This window comes from Lepidochelys kempii, chromosome 3 (genome assembly GCF_965140285.1).
Source record: "Lepidochelys kempii isolate rLepKem1 chromosome 3, rLepKem1.hap1, whole genome shotgun sequence".
Taxonomy (NCBI): Eukaryota; Metazoa; Chordata; order Testudines; family Cheloniidae; genus Lepidochelys; species Lepidochelys kempii.
This window is the reverse complement of record NC_136382.1, coordinates 36,318,655-36,345,551: the sequence shown is the minus strand read 5'-3', so window position 1 is coordinate 36,345,551 and position 26,897 is coordinate 36,318,655. Positions and strand designations below refer to the sequence as shown.

Genomic DNA, 26,897 nt, shown 5'->3' with positions numbered 1-26,897 from the left:
TGGCTAAAGCATTTGACACCATCAGTAGACCTGGCCTTTGGTAAGTGTTATGTAAGTTTTGTTGTCCAGAAAAATTGACCAACGTTCTGAGACTATTTCATGATGGAAATAGTAGATGGTGTTCTGTCCAACCCATTTCCTATTACTAATGGTATTAAGCAGGGCTCCATTATTGGTCCACTCTTTTTAAATCTCTTCTATGCAGCAATGCTTGATGATGCTACAAAAAACCTGAATGCCGGTATCAGGATAAATTTCCAATCCTCAGGAAAATTATTTAATCTGAACAGGCTGCAATCTTCCATGAAGATCTTCAAGGCAATTATTTATGAGCTGCTGTATGCCGATGACTGTGCTCTAGAGATACATACTCCAGAAGATATTCAATGGATTACAGACAGATTCACGCAGTCTGCAGAGAGGTAAGGGGTGACAATCAATCTGAAAAAGACAGAGGTCATGTCACCAGGAAAACCCTACATGAAACCAAAAGTCACTATCAGCAACACACATCTGAATGCTGTTACAGACTTTTACTATCTTGGTAGTATATTGTCGAATGATGTTACTGTAGACAAGGAGCTGATAAGTTGTATCAACAAGACCAGTTCATCATCTGTCAAACTATAAGGCAGTCTGGCAGCAACATGTTATTAAGCTTCAAACTAAGTTAAACTCTATAAAGTGGTTGTACTGTCAAACTTCTTGTATGGGCATAAGACCTGGACCTGCTACAGGCATCATATTAAGCTGCTAGATAAGTTCCATTTACAACATCTGTATGCCGTACCTTGCATCAAATATGGCAGATAAAGTTACCAGTAATGAGGTTCTGGAATGTAGTCACTCTACACAAATTGAAGCCATGTTTATCACATCACAGTTACCCTGGGCTGGTAGGGTGTTGAGGATGGATGACACCAGCATGCCAAAGCAGTAGCTGTCTGGCAAACACAGTGTGCAACTGCATATGAGGCAGCACAAGAAACGCTTCAAGGACACACTGAAACATAACTTGAAACAGTTCAATGTTGATTTTGACAGCTGGACTGATGTTTACAGATCATGCTGGCAAGCAGTGGTCAATGATGGATTTACCCAATTCAAGATTAACTGCAGTATGGATCTTAAAGGATACAGGCAGAGTTGTAAACCTCAGCAGGCACAGACTGTAATCCCTTCCTCGGCATCAAGACATAAAACCGCCTCAGCATCATCTTTGGTCATGAAGGACACCAACAACAATGTGAGCTATTAAATAGATGTCTGCTGGATAGCATGTGGTTAGATTATGGGGATACAGAGTAAAGAGTAGAACTCAAGACATTATGGATCCTACTTTGTACTTAGACCTCAAGCTCACATTTCCTTTCATATACAGATATGAACTCTGAACTTCCACCTTCCTTTTCAATGTATTAAGCTTAGCTATAAAATGGTTTCTATTGATGTTGTTATCTCTACAATAAACTGAAAAGAGTTTATCTGAATCTTATAACAGGAGGCATGGCAAAATGCACTTGGAATTGTGAATTTAAGAACATAAGAATGGCCATACTGGATCAGACCAATGTTCCATCTAGCCTAGTACCTATTTTCTGACAGTGGCCAATGCCAGATGCTTCAGAGGGAATAAATAGAACAAGACAATTATCAAATGTTGTCCAGTCCCAGCTTTTGGCAGTCAGAGGCTTAGGGACACCCAGAGCATGGAATTGCATCCCTGACCATCTTGGCTAATACCCATTGAAGGACCTATTCTCCATGAACATATCTGATTCTCTTTTGAATACTGTTATACTTTTGGCCTTCACAACATCCCCTAAAGATGAGTTTAACAGATTGTCTGTGCATTTTGTAAAGAAGTTCTTCCTTATATTTGTTTTAAACCTGCTCCCTATTAATTTCATTGGATGACTTTCACTTTCTCCCCACCAGTCATGATTTTATAGACTTCTATCATATGCTCCTTTATTCATCCAGTTTCTAAACTGTACAGTCCAAATCTGTTTAATCTCTCCTCATATGGAAGCTGTTTTATAACCCTAATAATTTTTGTTGCTCTCTCTGTACTTTTTCCAGTTCTAAGATACCTTTTTTGAGATGGGGCAAGCAGAACAGCATGCAGTATTAAAGGTGTGAGTGTACCGTGGAATTTGTATAGTGGCATTATATTTTCTGTCTTGTTATCTCTTTGCTAATGGTTCCAAACATTCTATTAGTTTTTTTGACTGCTGCTGCATATTGTGCAGATGTTTTCAGAGAAATATTCATGATGACTCCAAGATCTCTTTCTTGAGTGGTAACAGCTAATTTAGCTTATTAAGTGGCTGTTGGGTGGCTCGGCAAGCACTACAAATGCTAGAAGAAGCTAATTTAGACCCCATTATTTTATATACATAGTTGGGATAATGTTTTGCAATGTGCATTACTTTGCATTTATCAACATTGGTTTTCACGTGCCATTTTGTTGCTCAGTCACCCAGTTTTGTGAGTTCCCTTTGTAACTCCTCACAGTTAGCTTTGAACTTAACTATTTTGAGTAATTTTGTATCTTCTGCAAACTTTTCTACCTCACTGTTTACTCCTTTTCCTGATCATTAATGTTGAACATCACTGATCCCAGTACAGATCCTTGGGGGACACCACTATTTATCTCTCTCTACTGTGAATACTGACCATTTATTCCTACCTTTTGCTTCCTATCTTTTAACCAGTTACTGATGCATGATAGGACCTTCCCTCTTATCCCATGACTGCTTACTTTGCTTAAGACCCTTTGGTGAGGGACAATCTCAGACTGGATCACCCTTTCCACACATTTGTTGACACCCTCAAAAATTCTAATAGATTAGTGAGGCATGATCTCTCTTTACAAAAACCATGTGTGCAATTTCATGGGGTTCACTCACCATTAGGGGTGCCTCCTCCTGGCCACTCTGGGGATTAGCTCCTTCCACATGCTGCACTTTCCTTTGGCAGTCTCTCCACCCATCTTTGGAACTCCAGGTACTCCTTCTTTGTAACTTGGCCCTCAAGCCAGGTCACTATGCGCCCTCATCTCTCGGGGTATCAAAGTCTTTCAGGACAAACTGTCCCAGGAAGTCCGCTCTCCCCTGCCTGGTCTGTGCCACTTCGCCAGTGCCTGGTAAGGGAACATGAGCCCACTCTCTACTCCAGGACCCAGTTCTGGGGCCATCTCATCAGCACCCAAGTTCTGCCCTATGCCATACCTTGCTGCTTTTCCCCTGAGCCTTTCCTACCTTTCTGGCTCTCCCTGAAGTCTGGGTTTGCCACTCACACACCCTCCTCCCAGGGAGTAACTGTAGACTATCCTCTATAGTCCCAAACATACCTCCCTTCTTCCAGAGGGTGACTGCAGACTCCTTCCCTGCAGCCCCTAGCTGCTCTCAGCTCCTGGGCTTTATACAGGCTCCTCCTGTTCCTGCCCAGTCGAGCCATATCTAATTAATCCCTGCTCCCTGACTCCTCCAGATGCAGTCTGGGGACTTAATTGGCCCAGCTAGCCAGTGTAACCCCACAGACCTTGTGTGGGGTGGACACCCCATCACATGCACCTCCTTTTGTGTGACGGTTTCCATTTATGCATATAACTAGCTGTTTATGTGCACAGTTACAGGAAATGGACATTCAGGGTTGGCATGCAATAGTTCATGTGTTTTTACACACATTTGTGAGAATTTGACCCATCTTGTCTAATTTTTAAAACTTACTTAGCTGTTAGACAAATCAAAGGACAAAGATAGAATGATTTTAAAGTTACTGCTGTGATTAAGTTTAGGCCTTGTCTACACTAGAAACGATTTGTTGGTATCACTACGCCTGTACAATTATAACCGCAAACATTCCAAGTGTAGATGCAATTGACACCAACAAAAGAGTGCTTTGCTGGTATGGCTTATAACAGTTCCCTGAAAAAACGTTTTTGTTGGTAAAGTAATTGCATCTACACTTTTGATGGTATAAAAATGTCATAAAAAGAAAAATCACAGCCCTAAGAGATATTACCACACTGGCAAAGGCCTCTAATATAGACGAAGACATAGTGAAAGAATTGTTTTGTTCTGAGCACCCTTTCAGATTTCAAATCAGGCTAATCTCTTTGATGTTGATGATCATGTGGACAATTCAAGTGTGAGAGTATTTGGATATAATGGACAATGAGGAAGTGTTGGAGTAATCAGTGGAGCATGCAAAAGGACTGATTAAATTGACTTGCCTTGTGATCAACAATTTTTAATTTTAAAGGTTCATTGTGATTTTGTGATTAATTTAAATCCTGTCTATTTTGACATCTACTTCAGACATGCAGAATCAGCCTACTCAAAGCCAAATAAATTATATTATTCTCTAGCTCTCACTTCCCTTCTTTCCATTAATTTGGTATACTTGGAATACTGTATACAGGGCTTCTCCCTATTTCACGTGCTGTTCTTTGGTAGATATTGTAAGAAAGATTAACTTCATAGAATGCCTTTTTTAAAGCTCAGTTTTGTTTTTAGATGTACTGGATACAGAGAGAAGAGATATGTTTAGGTTCTTCTGAGAGGCATTGTGTTACAGAGAATTGAACAGGGTGCTGGGGGCACGGGGATAGTGGGTAATCCCACTTCTATTTTTGAGTCATGCAACTTTGTGTAAGTCATACTAGATCAAATTCCAATTTTATTTTACAATTTAATTGACTTCACATGAGTTGTACATTAGCTCACAATTAGACCCTGTGTCTGTTACTTCCACTGTCAAATGTTGATAATGCTTACCTACCTCACCTGCAGTCAGAAAGGGTTCCCAATGAGTACAAGTTATTGTTTCTCTTGTCATCCACTTCTTTTAGGGCTACTTATGTCAGGTAACTCACATCATTCTGAATTGTAGGAATGAGTATGTCATGGAGAATATGATGATGATGTCCTTTTAGCAGAAACTGAGATTTGTGATCTGCTAGGTGAAGAAAAAAAAAGAGATGTGTACAGGTTCCTGTCATGAAACAACCATTTTACTAGAACGCCATGTCAGTTAGTTACTGCAAATGTTACTGTATGTACTGCTATCAATTCCTGCAATCTCTTTCCTGTTTTCTTTATTGGAAATCAGACCCCTGACAACAATCAGTTACATTTATGGACCTTTAACTTCTGTGGATTTACACCAAGGGAAAATCTGGCCCAGGAACAATAATTATTCTATAACTGGACACTTCACTCAGTTACATCATATTGTAGAACTGCTTCCTTGTCCAGTGTTTAGGGTAAATATTGTGACTGAAAATTCTGTTTTTCATTTTCTTCATTTAGAAGTGAAACTTAATTAAAAGATGATGGCTAATACAGTAGCACTATTTATTTCTGGATAGATGCAGCAGATGAGTGCTTAGTTTTCATTGAACTGGAGATCATAATGTGATAGGGTCTTTTTAGTTTAATATTCAATAATTTAGTTAAATATCTATATATTAGCCTTGCTATTGAAAGGGGGTTACGGAAGTAATCTATTTTTATACTGAATATTATCGTTCTATTCCTACTTTTTCTATAGATGGTCTTTATTGCATGGATTTCAAAGGATGCTGCTCTTTCCATGGGACCGTATTTAATTTTGTCACACAAAAGCTTGTCTCTTCACCAACAGAAGTTTGTCTCAGAAAATATATTACCTCACCCACCTTGTCACCCTATCCAATGTTACTGTTATTTGAGACCCTGATTCAACAAAGCACAAACATGTACTTAACTTTAAGCATGTGCTTTAGTCCCATTTAAGTCAATGGAACTTAAGCAAGTGCTTAAATAAACTTCTGAATCAGGGCCTGAGTTAGGTGTTTCATGCAGTCTTTCATGTCATATCACAGTCATATCTGATTTATAATACTGTGTGTATATCCTTCATAATTTCATAACATAGCAGTAGGACACTGTGCCTATGCTTCTTTTTGCAAAGTTATAATGTAAAGGTATTATAACATTTTGACCTTTTATTATATGAACACACCTCACTGGAAGACACATCTGGAAATAGTTTGTTATTAACTGTACTGTATTTTAATTATATGAATTATAAAGTACATATTTTGGGTATTTTTAGATGCACATTTTTAAAGATGTAGTTATGTGTTCACCTGGCTGGTGTACATCAGGTGCATGCAGAGTTGTGCCTTTAAAAATCTGTTCTGTAACTGCTTCGTGATAGAGAAATTTGCAGAGACATAGGTTCATATATTATTTTATATTCAAAATAACAATTTGTTAACATTTGATGACTGTGGTTATGGTGCAGAGATTTATTTCCTTGTCAAGGCAGTGGACTCAGGCTTTTACTTACAGCAAGAGGGCTGTTTTAATGCTTGTCCTAGGTAGTTATTTCATTCATCTAATCCATTCTGAACTGTCTTCCTCTTTATTCTTCCAGTAGTGTGATCTTTACTACTATGGTATTCTAGCTATTAGCTGTTTAGTGTGAGATAGACCTTCACTATTTCACCCTTTCATGAGAATTATTATTTTTCCGACTGTCAAGGCTATTATGAGCCATTTTGTCAATAGTAAGGGTGTATTAATTTGGAAGGACAAGGAGTCATATAATATCTTGATTAGGGGATATTTATTTCTAAGGCTGTGGAGAGGTTATTAAGTATTTCTGGCCAAAAAAGTCAGTTCAGAATATGAAAATCTTATGTGTGAAATACTAGCTGTTTGCTGATGTTCAGAGAATTGTAATCCTTCGCAGATGTTTCTTTTATCCAGTCATCCTGATTTTGAGGGTGACTTCAACAATCATAGTTTGTAGCAGGGGATCTTTGCATGGATCCATAGAGCCAGTGTCTGGTTGTGTTGACAACCATGTTGTTTCTGTACCTGGCGCTGTGCTTCCAGCTGTGGAACGTCTTCTTAAAGTTGCAGACACCCATGCTTACAGCATGGTGCCGTGCTATGTGGTCAGCTGCCAGATGCTCGAAGATCAGATCAGAACTATTCATCGTATGCAGATTTTGTTTTGAGTATCTTTGAAGTGTTTCATCTCCCCTCCACATTTACAATTGCCAGAGCTTAATTTGGAATATAGTATTTGTTTTGATAGACAGGTCTCAGGCATATGAATTATATGACCAGCCCATCCCAGCTGGACATAAATCAAATGAGCCTCAATACGAACCAAACCGGCTTTTGCCAAAACTTCTGTGTTGGACACCCAATCCTGCCATTTGATGCCCAGAAGATGTTATGTGTGTCACAAATGGAAACTGTCAAGCTTCTTAATGTGCCATTGATAACAGGGCCATGTTTCACATCCATAGAGTAATGTTGTGAGGACAATAGCATTATACACTTCGATTTTTTTCTGTAAACAGGTTCTGTTACTTCCAGATTTGGTGATAAAGGTAACCATATGCAACACTGGCTTTCTTAATTCATGGGTCTGCAAAGATGTACTTAGAGGCTTATTGCATTTTTACCCTGATAGAGTCCTACTTTATATACTCTATGGGGGGAGGAGGGCTTTACAGTAAAACCTATTGTGTATCTTTCTGAAAACCCCTTAATACTGCTGAGTTGGTGTTTGTCATTTTCCGTACTGTTTTCCAGTCTCTTTTGTTGAACTGGAGTTTTTAGTTCATTTGCCTATTTGATTTTTTTACTTTTGTGGCAACAGATTTGATAGAGTTCAGCTATCAACATATATTGTATAAAACCTGCTCTATTTCCAAAACTCTTTCTTGTATGGAACTCTTAGAGGTTCTGAACCTGCATTCTTTATACACCTAAAAGTTCCACTGCTTCCAGTGATGGCTTTTGGTGCCCAAGGAATGCAAGATTAGGCTAATTATTTGCACAGCTCTGGCTACTAGTGGTAAAATGGGTTGCTTTGCAATATCCTTGCAATACCGTTTGTTCTCTGTGTTGGCAGCCTTACTGATGTGCCAAATAGTGTATTATGGAACACACACCATTGGCTGTTCTTCTCAAATGTAGATTTCATATGTCTTCAATCTTTTGGTTGACTTATTGTGAGTAGATGACAGATGAGAGGAATGTGTCATGAATGTAGTAACAAAATAAAGTGTGCTTTCATTGATTTTTTTATAAACTGTGAATGCAGAATCGTATATGCAAACAGTATATGTCTTGTGTATGTATTTTTTATGTATATATACATACTGCATATACAATGTACTCTATATATTTCATATGCCTGATGAACATATAATGTTTTTAGATATTGCTTTTTGTCTTCCCTTTTTATTTTAGTTTTATATTATTTTCATTAGTAGCTTGGTTATTTTGTAACAACTGTGATCAACTATGCCTGGTTGTTTGACTTCCTTCAGTGAATCTGCCTACTCTGTAAGCATGCAGGTGCATCACTTTAACATGCATTAGTTTTGTTGCGTATTCTTGGTTGTTGCCTTGGCAGATCTTCTGCGTCAGGAAAAAAAATCACCTCTTGCCATTTTCTTTCACAGTAGCACAGAACACACAAACGATGTCTACTCAAACTATCATTCAGATATCAATATCCATAAAAACTCCTCCCAACTTCTGACCTGCAAAAGGCCATACATGCTGTGAAACATTACATCTTGCCTGGGCCTATGCACCATGAAAGGACAAGAGTTGTTGCTGAATCTGACCACAAAAACAACTGTCCTTAAAGCGATGATACTAATGGACTAGATAGACAACAGTGAATTAGATGACTAGATGGCAGTGGTTACTCGTAGCTTTTAGGTGATTTATCTGTTTGTTTATTAAATTGTAAATCCCGTTTTTGGCACCTGTGACCGTTCTGCTGGAAGTAGCTGTACTTAGGCTTCCCCGCTCTTGGAATGCAGTGGAGATGTGAGTTGCCTCCCCCTTCCCCCTTAATTTCAGAGACAAAAAGATCCGTGTAGCCCAGAGCCTTTACACTGGCCTCTCTGGAGGGGAAGAGAAGAAGCCCCAGCTGCTCTTTTTTTAACTACAAAGCAGGAAGACAGAAGAAACATAGGCCAGGGGAGGGACTGCCAATGAAGAGTGAGAAGAAGAAATAAGATAATCCAACCACATTCTGCACTCAACTGGACATGTGGATGTCTCATTGAGATCAATAGGAGCTCTACATACATATCTGGGGACAGAATTGAGTCCATCATGTCTAGTGAACGCTGACACATGGTTATTTAGCATGGAAGTTGTTTTTGCTTTCTTTTCCTGGAGCTATAAATGTTATTTCTTGAAAGGGTACTAGTTACTTTAATGAAAGCATAAATTAGTATTTATATAGTGTTTTACATAGTTTAGGGAGACTAACTTATTGCAGTCAAAATCTGTATTATTTTAAAGTAAAACAAAGAATCTAATTATAAAATGTTTTATCACATTTATTTATTTATTTTGTAGACAAAGAGGGAGAATCCGAACAAAACCAGCCTGCAGAGGAACCCATACCAGAAGAAATTAATGAAAAAAAAAGGAACATAAAAAGATGATTTCAAATGTCATGTCATGTTGTGCTATAGAGGTACAAAAGATGTTAATACTTAATTTTCCCCTTATTCTCTTCCTTTCTGATTTGCAAAATGAGCTGGATTGAAATGATTGGCTTTAAGATTTTTTAAAAAACAATAGAAACTGGAGATTAAATATGCCTGATTCTGAAAATATCTCACTAGTGTGCTGGAATATAAGGCCCATGCCTGCACTATAAACTTACACTGGTATAACTACGTCGCTGAAGGGTGTGAAAAATCCACACCCCTGAGTGATGCAGTTATACTGAGCTTACCCCACTCTCATGGAGGTAACTATGTGTAGTTTAACTATGCCTATGGGAGCAGCTGTCCCATCAGCATAGTAGCATCTTCACTGAAGCACTACAGCGGCACAGCTGCACTGTTTCAGTGTTTTAAGTGTAGACCTGCCCTAAGGCTCTGGCATTTGTCCAAGAATCAAGTGAAAATGTTCCTTTATTCCTATATTGATTTGTGACCCACATTTTTTGAAGGCATTCTTTAAATTTTTCAGTAAATGTATAGATTTTTAGGCCAGAAGAGACCATGATAGTCTAGTCTGACCACCTGTATAACACATCATAGAATTTCACCCCGCCCGTAACTTGTGGCTGAACAAGTGCATACCTTTTAGAAGCCATCCAGTCTCAATGTAAAGATTCCAACTGGTGGAAAGGGTACTGAATTCCTTAGTAAGATGTTCCACTACTTTGTTATCCTCCCTATTAAAAATGTCATCTTTCCAGTTTGAACTTTTTTGACTAAATAAGGAAATATATTTTGCCTCATAAATGTAATACTTTACTTTCTACCTATATGTAACAACTATATGATATAAAATCATGGTGTTCGATCCATATTATTATTGCTAAAATTACTGCTTCAGGGCATGGATTTCCCCTACCCTTTTCTTGAGGATACCATCGTATCTGGTAGCATCCATTGATTCAGGGTGTCTAGTATCCTGTTTGAAATGCTGTTCCTGAGGATGGGAAGGTGAAAGCCATGACTGAAAGCCATGAAAGCCATGGTGAAGCCATGACTGTTCTACAATCATCTCACAGTAGCTGCTGGACACTGGCCTGATCCTCAGGGCTGGCCAGGTTCTCCTGGACACAGAACTTGAGTGGGGGCCTGAGGGTGGCTTTATGCTGTCTGTGGCTTTTCAGGAGGAGTTTAAGGTACAGGTTTTGATCTATAGAGCCCTAAATGGCTTAGCGCATACTGACCAAAGAAATCACCATCCCAGCATGCCATGCGTTTGTGTTGTAAATCAGTAAAGTGCTTGAGCTGATGCCCTGCTGATGTAGCAAGAGGCCTAAGGGCTTTGGAACCTCCCTCGGTCCATAGCAGCACAGAGGTAGGGTATGCTGCAAAGCTAGTCTTCAACCTTTTTTGAAAAAAGCCGGAGGAGAATTGTTGGAGCAGGATGGTGATTTAAGTTGGCTAGCTTGCTGGCTATAGGCTGTACTGAGCAGTATAGCTTCCGTTTAGGGATACTGAAGTGTTATTTTAGAGGTGGGTCTCTAATTTACGGGAAGGACTCCTAGAGTGTATGACAGCTCAAGTGCCTCTGATGACATCCACTACGATAATGTGGGGTGGGGACAGAGGTGGTTTTTCAGGTAGGTAAATCCTAAACCATTAGTTTAAATTCCATGGGGAAAACCACAGGCATCGTAAAGCCACCTTTTTAGTGTATGTATAAATGCAAATACATTAATAAATAATTCTTAAAAGTAAAACTCGTAAGCAGATGTGCAGGGCGGGGGGCAGGGAATGGGGATAAGCAAACCTGATTTAAACATTAAGTAGTTAGTCCTGATTGAGTAATCATAATAGTGCATCTCTATATAACTTTTAAAGGCAGCTACAGTGCTTGCAAATTCATATGGCCAGTGAGGGAGACAGTGTTTTCCAGTGATAACAGTAGTGGACTGGGAGTCTAGAGACCTTGGGTTCTATCACTGATTCAGCCACGGACTTTTTATGTGAACCTGGGTACATGTGCCTCACTTGTGTGTAAAAAGATGGTAATAATGATACCTACTTTTGTATATTATTTTGAGATCCTTGACTGAAGGAACCCATATAGGTGCCAGTGAGTTTTATTCATCTGTCAATGAACTCTATCTCAGATCAGGATTGAGCTTTAAATGTCAAATTGTTTCAGACTGGGATTTTAGTAGGTAAATTGGTGAACTCTTCAGTGCCTTTCAGTGATAGTTTTTCTTTGTGCACTTTCATATACATTTTGTTAGGCTCCTAACCTGCAATTTATAGTGTGATGCACTGTTGCAGAGCCCCATTGACTTCAGTGGGGCTCTGTGTGCATGTAGCCATCTGCTTGTGTACTGTCACCTATAGGACCAGAGCCTTAGGCCCCCAATCCTGCAAAGACTTTTGCACCTGTTTAATTTTATGCACTGTGAATAGTCCAACTGAAGTCAATGGGACTGTTCACAGTGCATAAAGTTAAGCACGCTAGCAAGATTGAGGCCTTAGATTGTAAATTGTTGTTTGTGGGGACTGTGTCATCCTAGGTGTCTATACAATATCTATCATATTTTGGGGGACTTCAGTAATAATAACAAACAACCACAGTCATCTGTGTTTTGACATTATCTTTTCATTTCTCTGTTTCAGGATTTTAATGATGCAGGCCAGGATGTAGTTTGCAACTCATGAAATATCATGCTTACTACAGGGGACAATCTTCTGCACCATCAGTTAAGACATAAAGTTCCTCATAAAGAAACAAATACATTCCTCCATCTTTCTTGCACAATTAGAAGTGTAAACCTTTAGTGAGTGGTTATGTGATCTATACTCAGTCATTGGGTATGTATACATGCCTCCTATTAAGCCTTGACTAGTACGTTTGAGAATGAAGGAGTTTAATTAGTGACTACCAAGTACTGCAATCTTTACTGTACATGTTGTTGATGATTAATTTTTTTTGTAATTTTCTGATGAGTTATTTCTCTGTTTCTGCCTAATCAGCAGGCATACTGCGAAATATAACGCACTTGCAAGAATATTACCGTCTCATAAGATGAATATGTTTGATGATTAAATTAGGTAGAATAAAGTAATAACAGTCACATACTCAAGGAGAATGACATGCTGATCCTTTGCTTTGGTTTGATGACCTTTATAAAAAACAGAATAGCATTTTAGAAACAATCCAATCTATTTCAAGTCAGTCCCAACATAACAAGGAAATGTAAAGAATCCTCAATAAGCCATATGCTTTTGGAAAATGAAGGAATTTCTCCTCAGTTAAATTAAAAATACCAGCCTTGATCTGAGGTCAACATGACATAAATCACTGAGGTAGCAAAAAATTCTCAAACCTGATAAGAAAACATATTTGCTGCTAAATTTAATTACTAACCTTGATCAGAAATGTGCTTGCAGCCTAGCATTCATATCAGGAAGAGACAGACTTCTGTGCAAACAAAATGAAATATCTGTTGTTTCCTGCATATAAAATAAATCCTTTCCTACCCACATTTTCCCTAATGATAAGCACCAGTTTTTAGCCATATCTTTACACAATGTAGTATTCATGAACTCTTAACTGTTCTTCCATGAAATACAATTGTTTGATGTAGGGCCAGCACAATTCTGATTGAGAACTAACATGCAGAAGATGAAAGATTTGGAACAACTTAGGCAATATTACTCCTTGAGCTGTCTGTGACTAAGGCCCTGATTCAGGACAGTACTTCAGCACATGCTCATGTGCTGTCCTGAATCGTGCTTTCCTGAATCATGGCCTATATGTTTAGTGTTTGGAGAACAGAGTGAGAGAATATGTATTCACACCCAGAAGGAAAAACCCTGGTGCTCCCCTGTCATTCTGTTTGTATCCATGTATTGTAAGCTCTTTGGACTGTCTTTCTCTTCTGTGTCTGTACAGCTGCTAGCGCAATGGGGTCGTGGTCCATGACTGGGGCTCCTTGGTATTATGATAATATGCATAATACATAATAGTAGAATAGTGTTTTCACTAATTAAGTCTCTTCCCAAGAAGAAAGACAGGAGATGAAAAAGAGGTCTTTGTAAGGTATTGGTTTGGTTTGGCAACCTTTGATTCAGGAATTATGGTGGTAAGAGCTGTTGCTTTAAATTAGATATCCATGGCTGCATATATGTATCATTCAGAAGCTAATCAACCTCTCCTATTCTGTGGAGAATCATTTTGGTGAAAAGGTTGAGGTCAGTATACAGAGTTAAAGGAAACCAAGGCCTGCTTTGTTCACTGTATTCCACAAACTCTTCTACTGTAGAGAGGCAAACGGGAAAGTGCTAGTCCTAAGGGACCTTATGCCAATGGAGGCTCATCATAGGGGAACAGATTCCACCCTTAGCACCCTCTACACTGCAATCAGGACAGCTGGGGCAGGAAATGTTGCTGCCAGCATTCCTCCAGTTCGCTTCCTTCTCCTTTAGCGAAATTTTTTGCTGGTGGGTTATGGTTAGAATCTGGTTCCTTTGTGCAGCTCAGGTGATGTGAAAGGGCTGGAGTATAATGCAAAATCTAGCCTTTAAAGTAAAGAAAATTGTTCATGTGTAATTCTTTTTCTTTTGAAGACTACACAAGATTTCCACTCACCCACATACCAAACCAAACTCTGCTCATTATATTGATTTTTGTTCATCTTGGCAGATAACTCTTGTGTGTTTGTTTCAACAGCGTATTTATGGGAATTTTTGCTTGCTGTGTTGTCAGGAAGTTACTGGATGGTTCTAAGGAGGACCCTGACAATTGGAATAGAGGGATTTGGGTGGGGGCTCAACTACCAGTACTGCAGAGGTCCTAAAAGCTAGCAGAATTCTTGGGACATTGTGTTTCCAACATAAGGAGCCAAGAGTCTGAGTAATTTGATGCTATCTTTACAGAAGAGTTATTACAGGTAAGCAATTTTCTTTACTAGTAAGCTGAAATTTAATTTGAATGTAGAAAAATAATACTCACTTTGGGATACACAATGCAGCATAAGGTACAGATACTGGTCTAATTAAGTTTGTTTCCCATTATAGCATAATAAAAATAGCTCTGAAACATCAAGTTAGTGCAACTCTGAACTGCATAGCCTCCTTAAGTAGCTGTCAGACCTTGCATCTTTGTGCATGAAGTATAGGACAGTTCCCATTCTAACTTGTGAAATTTGTATTTCTGGAGCTTTTACAGGTTTAACCTTCATAAACTCAGATGGCTCAAGAAAATGGAATAGAGGGTAATATCTCATGTCCTAGACAAATTTCTTTAAATCACAAGGTCACCTTGTGCCTCAGCAAATTAAAAAACCACAAATTACAAGAACAAATTAACTTAGAAGAAGAAAGGTACAAATGACATAACTACAGAGCACTGAACAGGAAAGCATTGTTGTGTAGCTTCCGGATGCCAAGTACATGTTTAACACAAGATCTTGCATGGAAAAGCTGAACCTGCAGTTTTTTGGTTAGGATCTGTTTATTGGGAGGGAGAGAGAAACTGGGTACGCTATTGACATCTTGACTGAAGTAATGTAAACAATGAGATGTTGGTCTTAATGCTATCAAAGATGAGAAGAGCTCTCAAGTTACAGGTAACAGAGAGATGAACAAGATATTTACTAATTATGCAGAGTTTATTTGACCCAGATATGAGATCATTTTTTTTAAAGAGCACTTGATACTGGTAGCCAGCGTTTGATATGGTTGAATAAGGTCAAGATACCAGCATGGAGGATATTATATTTTGGGTATGTTTAATGTGATTTAAACATTTTACACATGTACCCCAGCCACGTTAGAAACAGAACACGTTAGCTATATATATAAAAACCTCATGAAAACCAGATTTACTTAACATTTAAAATAAGTGTAAAAAGGTATGATTAGAGCTAGCAAGGTCACCTTTGAAGAGTTCATAAAGTGTGAAATATCCTTGAAAAACAGGTTTAACCTTAATGTCACTGCTGGCACTGCTAGATTTGTCAAGAGGTGTTGGAGTGGGGCTCAGGGTCCCCAGACTCTTCTGCAGAGGCTATTGTCAGAAGCCAGCACGGCAGAAAGGAAGGCAGCACATGCCATGCCTTGTTTCAGAGTACAGCAATGGCTGCATGAGCATGTGGTCCTCTCCCTGACAATGCTACTGTGCATCTCTATGAAACATCAAGGCAGTTGAATTTCTCTGGAATGATGTCAAGGAGAAAGTGCATGAGAGTTAGAGATAACTTGTTCTTAGCCGAAAGGAATCCAGTTTGGTCCAGCATTCCAACAGAAGCCTGAGAAAGACAACCCAATATCTATCTTAATGCTGTTCATTTTTCAAATATTAGATGCTAATCCTGGATTCAGAGCCAAGGGTATGTCATTCAACAAAACATCCAAGATAGGCTAGGACCAGTGGTGTGCAGAGTGAAGGGGTGAAGAGGTAGAATTACTCCTTTTTGAGAAACTATGGGTCAGAGGCTCAGCTGGTGTAAATTGGTGCAGCACCATGTAAGTCAGTGCAACTAGGCCAATTTGCAACAGCTGAGGATCTGGCCCCATAACTCTGCATTTCCAACTTTCAGGCCTTTACTCGTTTTAGGGTGGTCTTAACTCAGAGTGTTTTTGGATTTCAAATGTTTTATTTTTAAAGAAGTTATAGCTCTAATTAGAGATGGGTCCAAGCCAGGCCATTTGAGCATCACTGAACTTTTGTAGGGGAGGGGTGCCAGATCACAGATGCAAACTATAATGGATGGTTCCATTCTCTACAACTGGCTAAACCAAAACTCTGGAACCAAACACTCCTGCCATTTGGGAGTTTTCCAACTTTGGATCTGAATTTTGCAGCTCTGACTCATCTATTGATTTGAAAGGTTTGGATTATTTTCCTTATGTTGTTGATACAAGTTTAGTGTTAATCCCAGTTTAGTAAAGTCTTTGGTCTAGGGCTGAGACCTTTGAGTCCTGATTCCCAATTTTGTTAAATAATCAGTAGATCACAACGAAGATAGACTTTCTTTTCTTTCCTGGGTCATATGAATTAATCTGTTCCTTGCCATTGTTCCTTGTTCCATAGCTATTATAGAACTTCAGTCCTTTTTTTTGTTTTTTTTACATGTAGTTTAGAGACAAACTGATTATAACAAAGATAACAGTGGGAAGGGAGGGGCATCTTTCGATATAAAACTATGTAAGAATTTCCAAATATTAAAAAATACTCTTTAAACTCATAGTAAACATTAAGCTTCTACCAAGCAAGCTATAGGAGAATGCTCATTCTTTCTGAGCTGTGATGTTAATCAGCTATTGTCACTCAAGACACATAAGTGGACATTGAGTTATGAGACACTGTTTTATTTGATAAATGACATTTCCAACTAGTATTTAAAAAATCAATTTCTACATAGCAGTTGTCATGTTTCACCTTATATTTGAACTGAAGTGCTATAGTGAAACTCATGAGAATGCAGATTATCAATCATTTTAACCTTCTTCACAATTTTTTTAACTCCCAGTTTAGCACATATTGAAAATAGTGGCAGATAAGACCATAAGGATTAGGTGGAAAATGTGGAACACACTAGCTGACCTTTACATATAAACTCTGTTGTTGCAAGCCCTACACACCTGTGAGCTGCAAAAGAAAGTAATAGATTCTTGTGGAAATAAAAAAAAACGTATAAAAATTTTTAAACACACACACCAAGACACCAGCCTTTTAGAATATCTTCTGTGGCAGTTGCTAATAATTTCTGGATTATAATAAGTAACATAAAACACTTTGAATGAGAACAGCTGTAGATACAGGTTTTTGGGTTTTTTTACAGATGCTGTATCTATTTTTGAGCAGTGAGTGCATTTGGAGAAGAAGGGACCCAATCATCTGAGTGCTCAGCTCCCAGTGGCTTTATGGAGGTGCTCATCCTCTTACAGAGCTGGAGTCAAAGGGGGAAATTTAGTTTAGGAAGGGATGGAATTTTGTTTTGTCATCATTTAGACTGTATATAGCCTTATTAGTCTTTGAAGCCACGAGGGATTTAAAATACAGAATTGCTTATGAAAGCCCAACAGCTGTAAGCTAGGGAAAATACATGTTCCTTTTACAAGTGGTAAATATATGGGCATAAGTAGGCCAAAGAGCTAGCTATGAATATGACAAGATACTTCTTGTTAATGAAAAAATAGGACTAAAACTATACTTTTGCGGAGCTATATCTGGACTCATTCTGAAAATTAAGTTTCAACTTTCATGTGAGTTTCACCTTAAATTGATCTCTAGGCTTTTCCAATCAATCTTCACACATTAGATTGCTAATTCTGAGTTATAACGTCCATTGACAGTCTACACTATGGATTAAGTGTGAAATCATGCAAATACAAGTCACAAATCACAAAAGAAGAGGTTAGCCTCTGGCATGCTTAGCTGACATCTCTAGAGAAATTTCTCAGAAAGTGCTTATAGTATAGATCTTTGCCAAGATTGAAGTGCAAGATAGCAAATCCCTCTGGTCCAGTCTAACTCTTTCTACCTTAGTGCAGTAATTGCAAACAGGTCAGGAAAATTTGGTTTCTAGAGGAAATAATTTATCAAAACAACTTCAAGTGATTCCCAAAATGGAATTTGGAATTATGACTCTCTGGCTTATTAAAGTATTGATAGTTGTGATATTGACTTGCAGTAGGAAATTTTACATCATATTGTCAAGTAACACTACAGTATGTAGAAGTAAAAGACAAACAAAACAGAAATTTGCTATTGATTTCCCCCCAGAATGAAAACACAGCAGTCCAGATGGTCAGCTGCAGAAAATCAGTGCAGCTCCCTTGTCTTCTGTGGAGCTATGTCAGTGTATACCAATTGAGTATGAGGTGTTTTAAATACATAATAGAAATACATGCTAAATAAGCTTCCATTTTACATTGTGCTGTCAGCCTAAAGTATCCTGAAACATAGGCGCCGACTCCGTGGGTGCTCCGGGGCTGGAGCACTCAGGGGGAAAAATTGGTGGGTGCTCTGCACCCACTGGCAGCTCCCTGCCCCAGCTCGCCTCTGCTCCACCTCCTCCCCTGAGCGTTCCGCTTGATCCTGCTTCTCTCCCCCTCCCAGCGCTTGAGCCACAAAACAGCTGTTTCGTGCAACAAGCCTGGGAGGGAGTGGGGATGAGGGGGAATGTGGCGCTCTTGGGGGAGGAGGCAGGGCTGGGGCGGGGATTTGTGGAAAGATCCAATGGGGCGGGGCGGGCGCAAGCACCCACCGGCACCAACAAAAGTTGGCACCTGTGTCCTGAAAGTCTTCATGTACTGAGGGCTAACGCCTGCCCTGTGGTGCACGAGTGTGCAAGGCTGGGAACTTGGGAATAGGGAGCCCTTCCCACTGCACACACAGCCAGGCAGCTCCCTCCATAGATCACAGGACTTGTGCTTGGTTATAATGCTGGAGAATGCACCATGTCCCCAAGCTGTGCCTTGCCAAAATTGACCTCAGGTGCAGGAATTCACTGGCAGATGGTTGGGTATGCTCATCTCCAGGGCCAGATTAAGACCTTTAAAGGCCCTAAGAATGGAAAAGATTATTGTGCCCCCCATATGTAATTCAAAATAAAAACAATACTATACCATAAAATAAAATTTTATTTTTTGAAATGACACAAAACTTACATGTATGCTGAAATTAAAATAGCTTCTTTCTAGATTTTCTGATTGCAAAATTCTGGATAAGTTCATCGAAGCTGGCTCGACGAAGCATGTCTGCTTCCATACACACTAGGGAAAGTGAATCAAGTCTGTCCTGACACATTGTTGTTCTCTGAGGGTTTTTTATTCTTTTCAGCTGAGAAAAAGAGCATTCTGTGGAGCAGTTAGTAATCATCAATGTTAGAAAAATACGTAGTGCGATTTCTACATTTGGAAACACACATTGTATTCCGTCTTTCAGTATTGTGTCATGAAGATCAATGTGACTGAATTTCGTTTTTCCTGTTTCATTAAACTTTGCGTGCATATAACAGTGGAACTGCCGTACTTCTCCACAGAGATTCATATTCAAGTCAACAGGGTATGAGTCAACTAGCTCTTGGAAACCTTGTGAATATTATTCGTCAGATAAGTTCACATCGTTTAGAAAAGAAAATCTATTTGATACTTCTTTGTACACTTCACCTCTCCTCTTCATATGAGCTTCAAGTGTATCAATTATAGCGTAGTAAGTAGATGCGCAATATTACACAATGTACACTATATCTATCTATATCTATATATATATATGAAAGAAAATGAATCAAGTACGTATAACTCAGAAGAATATATCAATAATAAAACAAATTTATTGCAATACATGACAGGATCTGATTTCCTCGCATTATTTCGATCTACGTTAGCAGGACACTCTCCTGGTTTAGGTGGGGATAAGTAATAAAAAGAGAACAGAAAAACGGGAGAAGTGTGTATAGTGGAGTGTAAGGAAGTCTAAAAAAGTTCTGATTTTTCTCATGATGACTACTTTGATACTTTTTTTGAAATATCAAATTTTTTTTTAAAAAATCTTTTTTTTTTTGGTGCCCCCTGCTTTGCTGGTGGCCTAAGTACGTGCTTATTGTGCCTATTGGGTAATCCAGCCCTGCTCATCTTCCTTGCTCAGAGAAGCAGCAGAAGATTCCAGCCTGTGGATTCTTGTCTTCCACACAGAACTGACCTTGGATTCACCTTTGAAAGAAATGTTTGCTGCCCACCCTTGCACAAAAACTAACGGTAACTGATTCCTTTTCACCAGAGTCCTACTGCTATACACAGGGCTGGCCTAAGGATTTTAGGGAGGGTGGGGGAGATGATGCGTTGAAATACATACCAAACTTAGTAACTCATTTTTGTTACAAATATGTTTGGTATTTTATGTCTTCCCAGCTTTCTGCTGCAGAAATGGAACCCAGTTACTTTCCCCTTTCGGTCAGAGGGATCAATTCATGTCAGTGTATATTTATTTATTTATTATTATTTAGAGCTGTCTTCACTTAGTTTAAAAAAAAAAATAACAAAGGGAGGTCCACAGCTTCTGCTGTCACAGGACTCAAGGCCAGTGCTGAGCATCCCTGTGTCAGAAGATGTGTGGATGGCATATATTAATTTAATTTACTGAACTGGCAATGTGTGGGGCTGCACATATGGCACTGGTCTGGGAGGCAGCAAACCTGGCTTCTATTACTGGCTCTGCCGCAGATTTGCTGCGTGACCCTGGGCAAGTCACTTCCCTTCTCTGTGCCTTCACTGAGGTCAAACTAGGTCATCTAGTGGTCCTTCAGGCCTTAAACACTGTGAAACTGGACAGAGTAATATTCAAGCTTATACATATTTATGTATAAAATATATCATAAAGACTCTTATCTACTCCATGGTTGCCCCTCTCTGCACAATTGTTCGATGGAGCAGATAAGGTGCAACCTGTCTTTGCTCCTGATCTCAGGGCTGTGATTCTGGGGAGCCATTACATAGCTCAACCAAGGTCTGCTTTATTCCTCTCTGCTTCCCTGCACTTTCCTTGCATAAGGCAAGGGCACAGTCAAGCCTCAAGGCTTTTGGAGGGGGTGGGACGTGATGGAGGTCAAGGCTTGCGTGAAGGTTGGGAGCTTTATAGTCATTGATTGATGGGTGTCTAGCTGGTATTTGTGGTTAGTTTCTTTGAATCACCTGCCTCCACTGATTCTCCTGGGGCATTGCAGCTTCCATGCCAGCCCTTACTTTGGCCTGTGCTTGGACAGCACAAGCACTCCCTTGATAAATAGCTTTTGCTGCGTGCTCTGTGGTGTGCGGGTCTGGGCTCAGACCAAAGAGGGAGCAGGTCCATAGCTGACAGTCCTACATAGTGAACATTTTGCTATCAGCTCCCCATCTTTTAAACTAAGAATGATCAAATTTGAGAGCTTCCACTTATTTGTGGTAATATGGCACAGGGAGAGAGGCATTCCCTCAAGTAAGAAGACCTGAAGCCATTTAGGGATTTAAGGGTCAAAAACTACACTTTACACTCCATCTAGAAACTAATAAGCAGCCAGCGCAGACCACAGAGCACCTTGGCAAATGTCAGGAAATTTGTCTATAAGAGGCAAAATAAATGTTGTCTTTGGCAGGTTTCAAAGTCAACAAAACATGTGCTTCATCCATAGATTTAGGGGACAGAGGATTCTGGGAATTTATCAGACAAATTTGCAAGCTTGAAAATCCATCAGGATCTGGCTACTTGCCGGCAAGAATCTGTTTAATTACACTATGAACCTTGTAAGAAAGATAGGGTATAAAGCAAATCTTAGTTAAGCAAACTTAGCTGAATACCCATGCCACCTTTCTTTGGGTTCTTTTAGTTTCAACTGCGTAACTATCCTTAGCAAAAGCATCCAAAAGTATAGGATATAAGGAGGTAAAAATAGTGTTGGACTACAGTTTTGATAATATAAAAAAATTGGTTGATATGTTAACTATCCAGGTTTTCAGAATCAAATAATACAACCACAATAGACAATAACTGCTACTTAACCACTATTCTGGAAAGGGATTTTGTTTAGACTTTTGACTAAACGTCGCTCAAAATAGGACCTCACTTGTGTCAGTTTAATTTGTTATGAGCTCTGCAGTTGGTAACACAACAGAGGAAAAGCAATCCAAAGTTAAAGCATAAGACAATTGCTTACATACCAGTTCACTAAAGTCTCCATCCCAATGGGTCCATAGCAGTATACCCTTTTAACCTACTTCCCAAACAAGTTACATTAGCCCCAAGATCTTATTAGCACATGTAGACACAAAGAACTTGAAAGGTTGTCTGTATCTGGTACTGCAAGTCTCAAGCTCAGGCCCCTAGAGCTGCCAAGCGGGTGCTTGATCCTCTACACCATGAAGCTCTGAGGACTAGTTAAGGGTACTGCTGCTAATACACCACCAGGAGAGGCTACAACCACTGACTCACCAGGGTGAGATGACTAACAGAAGACTGCTGATTGGCCTCCTCTTCCTCTTCCTGTCCCATCCCTTGTCTGAGCAATTAGTTGTGTGGCCTGTTGCTGTCCAGACGTCTGAGACTGGGTGCCTGGTTCCTGATAGCATATGTTGTCCCTGTCACTATGCCTGATTCCTGCATCCTTGCCCTGACCAGGTATTAATTGTTGACTCTGGTATTAACCCTGGGTGTGACTTTGGATCCTGACTCTGGCTTTGATCCTTGGTGTGATTTCTGACCCTGATTCTACTCCTGGCTCTAACCAGTAGGTCAGACAGCCTACATTATGGGCCCTAATTGTCCTCTCACCATCCAATCAGGGAATGAGACATCACCTTTGAGTTCTTGCAGCTGGGGCTAGAATTTTCCAGAGGTTTTTTCCAAAACATCTTGTCACACCTCTTGTGTAAGACACATTAGGCCATAGCTGTTGGTACAACCACCTTAGGACATACATTGAACACTGGCTTGTTTGCTTTGGTCAGCAACTTATCGCTGCAAGTCCTTTTCATGGGCCCCTCTGCAGTGCATCCAATAGCCAACTTTGCATGCTATGCTTGGTCAAGTTGCAGTTTCTCCATCAACACTCTGCTAGCTGCTGAAATGTCCAGTTTAAAGTTCATATAGTTTATACAAAGTTCCTCCACATTCTTTGAACTTGTTTTAACAGTCCATTATACAATGCAAAGTCAGTTCAAGAACTGTTGTTCTCCAGCAGGTTGCAACAGCTGTATAAATATTCCATTTCTGTTCCCCTTGTTTTAACAACAATGTTGGGATCTTTGTATGTATGGGTGAGTTGCCTCTGTGCCTTATTGATCAAACAGTTACATTTCTGAAACAACTAGGAGTCCGGTGGCACCTTAAAGACTAACAGATTTATTTGGGCATAAGCTTTCATGGGTAAAAAACCCCACTTCTTCAGATGCATGGAGTGAAAATTACAGACACAGGCATAAATATATGTTGGCACATGGAGAGAAGGGAGTCACCTTACACGTGGACAACCAGTGTTAAAGGCCAATTCAGTTAGGGTGGATGTGGTCCACTCCCAATGATTGAGGAGGAGGTGTCAATACAAGAGAGGGAAAATTGCTTTTGTAGTGAGCGAGCCACTCCTAGTCCCTATTCATTTCAATTCATTCATTTTTATTCATATTTCAATTCATTTGCAAACTTAACATTGTCACTGTGCCCTCCTGATTCTGGGCTGCTCTGGGGACTGGACATGCCCTGATGTAACTACAACTTTGGGGGACTTTCTAAGTTATGGCAGCCTCCCTGGAGTTGCCTTATGGACCAAAACACTTCCTGGAATCTCTGTAGCACTGAGTGCTGTGGCCCCTCATATGCTTCCTGCCCCTGCCTTTGGGGCTTGTGAAAGGGTCCTTGAAAGACACAGTTGCTGGACTGGGGCATCCTCATACAGCACTAGCTGGGGCATCTCAGGTACCTTTATGCTGCTCTGGCCTTCTAAGGTGGTGTAAAGGGCTAGGGGATGGGGCTGATGATCTCATCCAAGGTCTTTAGTAAGTAGGTAAATTCACACATGCTGATCTGATCTTCATTATTTCGCCTTTCACTCATATATAATGAGGTACAAAAATTCTCAGAGACTGTGTATTTCTTCTGTTTAGAGTTAACTTTGTCTTTACCCCCCTTTTGCAAGTATGTTTTTCTTTTGTTCTCTAGCCTCAGTTTATAAGTTATTATTTTATGAGATGTAGTACCCTACGTAATTAGGTGGCTGCATGAGCTTTATTGCTTGACTTGAAGCAGTCAACACACTTGGTTTCAGAAATAACCATTTTTTCCCAGACTAGTTTGGTTCCTCTTCTTTTATCTAGATCCGGGGACGTGAGCAGGTTTCAGGGGTCCCTCAGAAAGAAAAACTGAGAGCCCCTGATCTAGATAACATGTCAAACCCATAAGGTTTCAGAATGAAAACTGGAATAGCAATGGCATTTTTTATTTTAAAAGAATTTCTATTTACAATATTGCTGCAGCATGTCACATTTGAAGAGGTTCCTGCATTCCATACAGAGGAGAAATTAATACTGGTAAGTACTAGCATGTTTCAACCTCTTAGTTTCAGTGGCTAAGAAAAAATGCAGGCATTTGGAAGCTGTTGAAATACAGGCACAATAGAGATGATGATGGTCTATTGCAGTATTTCTCAACCTTTTCAGGTTGGCAATCCCTTATCCAAAGTCAAATGTTCATGACCCTCTTACATTTACTGTAAATGTTAGAGTAAAACATGTGTCAATGACAGGCCTATCTAATTTATTCGTGTGAGAGTATTTCAAGAGGATGACAGAGCATTGAACCGTGAAGGATAAAGGTGTGAGGGGAATGGAAAAGTGAGATTTTCTTTGCTGTAGAATGTAATAAAATTAGCAACACCATTTAATGGTCGCCTGGGGGGTCACGATCTACTGATTGAGAAACACTGGTCTATAGATTTGTTAGCTAATCTGTGCATACTAAACTATGGGAGAATATTAGGGAAAGTCTGTGAAGGTAAAATAAGGTCTTTGCTTACAGACAGCCCCCAACCTGAAGCAAATACTCACCAGCAACCATACACCACACAACAAAAACACTAACCCAGGAACCTACCCTTTCAACAAAGCCCGTTGCCAACTGTGTCCACATATCTATTCAGGGGACACCATCATAGGGCCTAATCACATCAGCCACACTATCATCAGAGGCTCATTCATCTGCACATCTACCAATGTGATATATGCCATCATGTGCCAGCAATTCCCTTCTGCCATGTACATTGGCCAAACCGGACAGTTTCTACATAAAAGAATAAATGGACACAAATCAGACATCAGGAATTATAACATTCAAAAACCAGTAGGAGAACACTTCAATCTCTCTGGTCACTCGATTACAGACCTAAAAGTTGCAATTCTTCAACAAAAAAACTTCAAAAACAGACTCCAATGAGAGACTGCTGAATTGGAAGTAATTTGCGAACTGGACACCATTACATTAGGCTTGAATAAAGACTGGCAGTGGATGTGTCATTACACAAAGTAAAACTATTTCCCCATGTTTATTTTCTCTCCCTACTGTTTCTCAGACATTCTTGTCAACTGCTGGAAATGGCCTACCTTGATTATCACTACAAAAGGTGGTTTGTTTGTTTGTTTGTTTTTTCTCTCTCCTTCTGTAATAGCTCACCTTACCTGATCACTCTCATTACAGTGTGTATGATAGCACCCATTGTTTCATGTTTTCTGTGTATATAAAATCTGCCCACTGTATTTTCCACTGCATGCCTCCGATGAAGTGAGCTGTAGCTCATGAAAGCTTATGCTCAAATAAATTTGTTAGTCTCTAAGGTGCCGCAAGTACTCCTTTTCTTTTTGTAAAATAAGGTGTACTTCCCTTTTAAATTAAAGCCTGAAACTACTGCAAGATTTTATTTAGAACTTGCCTGAGTGCCTTTTTCCCTACAAAATATGATATAGTTTACTTTAAAATTCATGTTACAATAGAATCTCATTTGACACAGCTCTTTGCCAGAATGACAAAAGTTAATTTCAAGGGAAGTTTGAGCTCTCTATCTTTGTACTTTTCCATAATAGCCATGTTTCCCAGACTCTACTGTGTGATAGCTCAGTTTTGGTGTACCGCACAGAATAAGAAAAAAGGTAATATAATGGAGAGAAATTTTTTTTCCAGCTCATTTCTGACATGCCTTATTCAAGAAAATGATTGTTCACACTTCACAGTTTGGTCTGTCTATCAGGCTGGGAGTACTGCAGCGTGCAATAGTAATTGGGATGACGATTGTGGTGAACTCTCTCTTTGACCCGTGCTTTAACAAAGAGGCTTCTATTTGTCACTCCAGTGTTCAAAATGCTCATTTCTGATCTCACAAGGTGCACATTTATTTAAAAGATTTTAATACAGGTATAAAAACAATGCTTTATCTGCAGATTTAGTACACCATCAACTGGTGCAGCCTTCTTTTGGGATTACACATTTCAGCAATCACCGTTCTCTTCAATGAGACGGTGTATAATTGTTATGCCACTGAATTTCAGTAATTTTCTCGGGTGCAGGGCCAGATGTTAAAGGAGGAGTGTAGATCTTAGGAATCTGGTTTATTTATATGTTTAAAGGGGAAAACCAGCAGTGTCTGCATGCAATTAAAGATCCCTTGGTATGTTCCTGCCCCCTACAAGATCTGCTTCTTCTCTATTTGTGAGCTATCAGAATTTCTCAAATGGATGTGGTGTGAACGTGTCTAGAATTAGCAAATCTCCCCTCATCCCCCATTATTTGGTGTGATACTATCAAGAAGAAAAGGCAGATTTTGTCCATAAATTACATGCAATGTTTAGTATTTGTCTACATCATGTGGATTCATGAGACACTATGGAAACAAAGCAG

At 39.5% G+C, this 26,897-nt stretch overlaps 1 protein-coding gene across 1 annotated transcript in view; it reads left to right on the top strand.

Annotated features, from left to right (window-relative positions):
* DCDC2C (doublecortin domain containing 2C) overlaps positions 1-19,788 on the top strand; it is a 115,255-nt gene extending 95,467 nt beyond the window's left edge. Inside the window, exons 12-13 of the mRNA XM_073336085.2 lie at positions 9,399-9,519; positions 12,155-19,788. Coding sequence (XP_073192186.1) covers positions 9,399-9,487 — 89 coding nt within the window. The 3' untranslated portion in view covers positions 9,488-9,519; positions 12,155-19,788. The remainder of the gene's footprint in view (positions 1-9,398; positions 9,520-12,154) is intronic.
* The last annotated feature ends 7,109 nt before the right edge of the window (positions 19,789-26,897 follow it).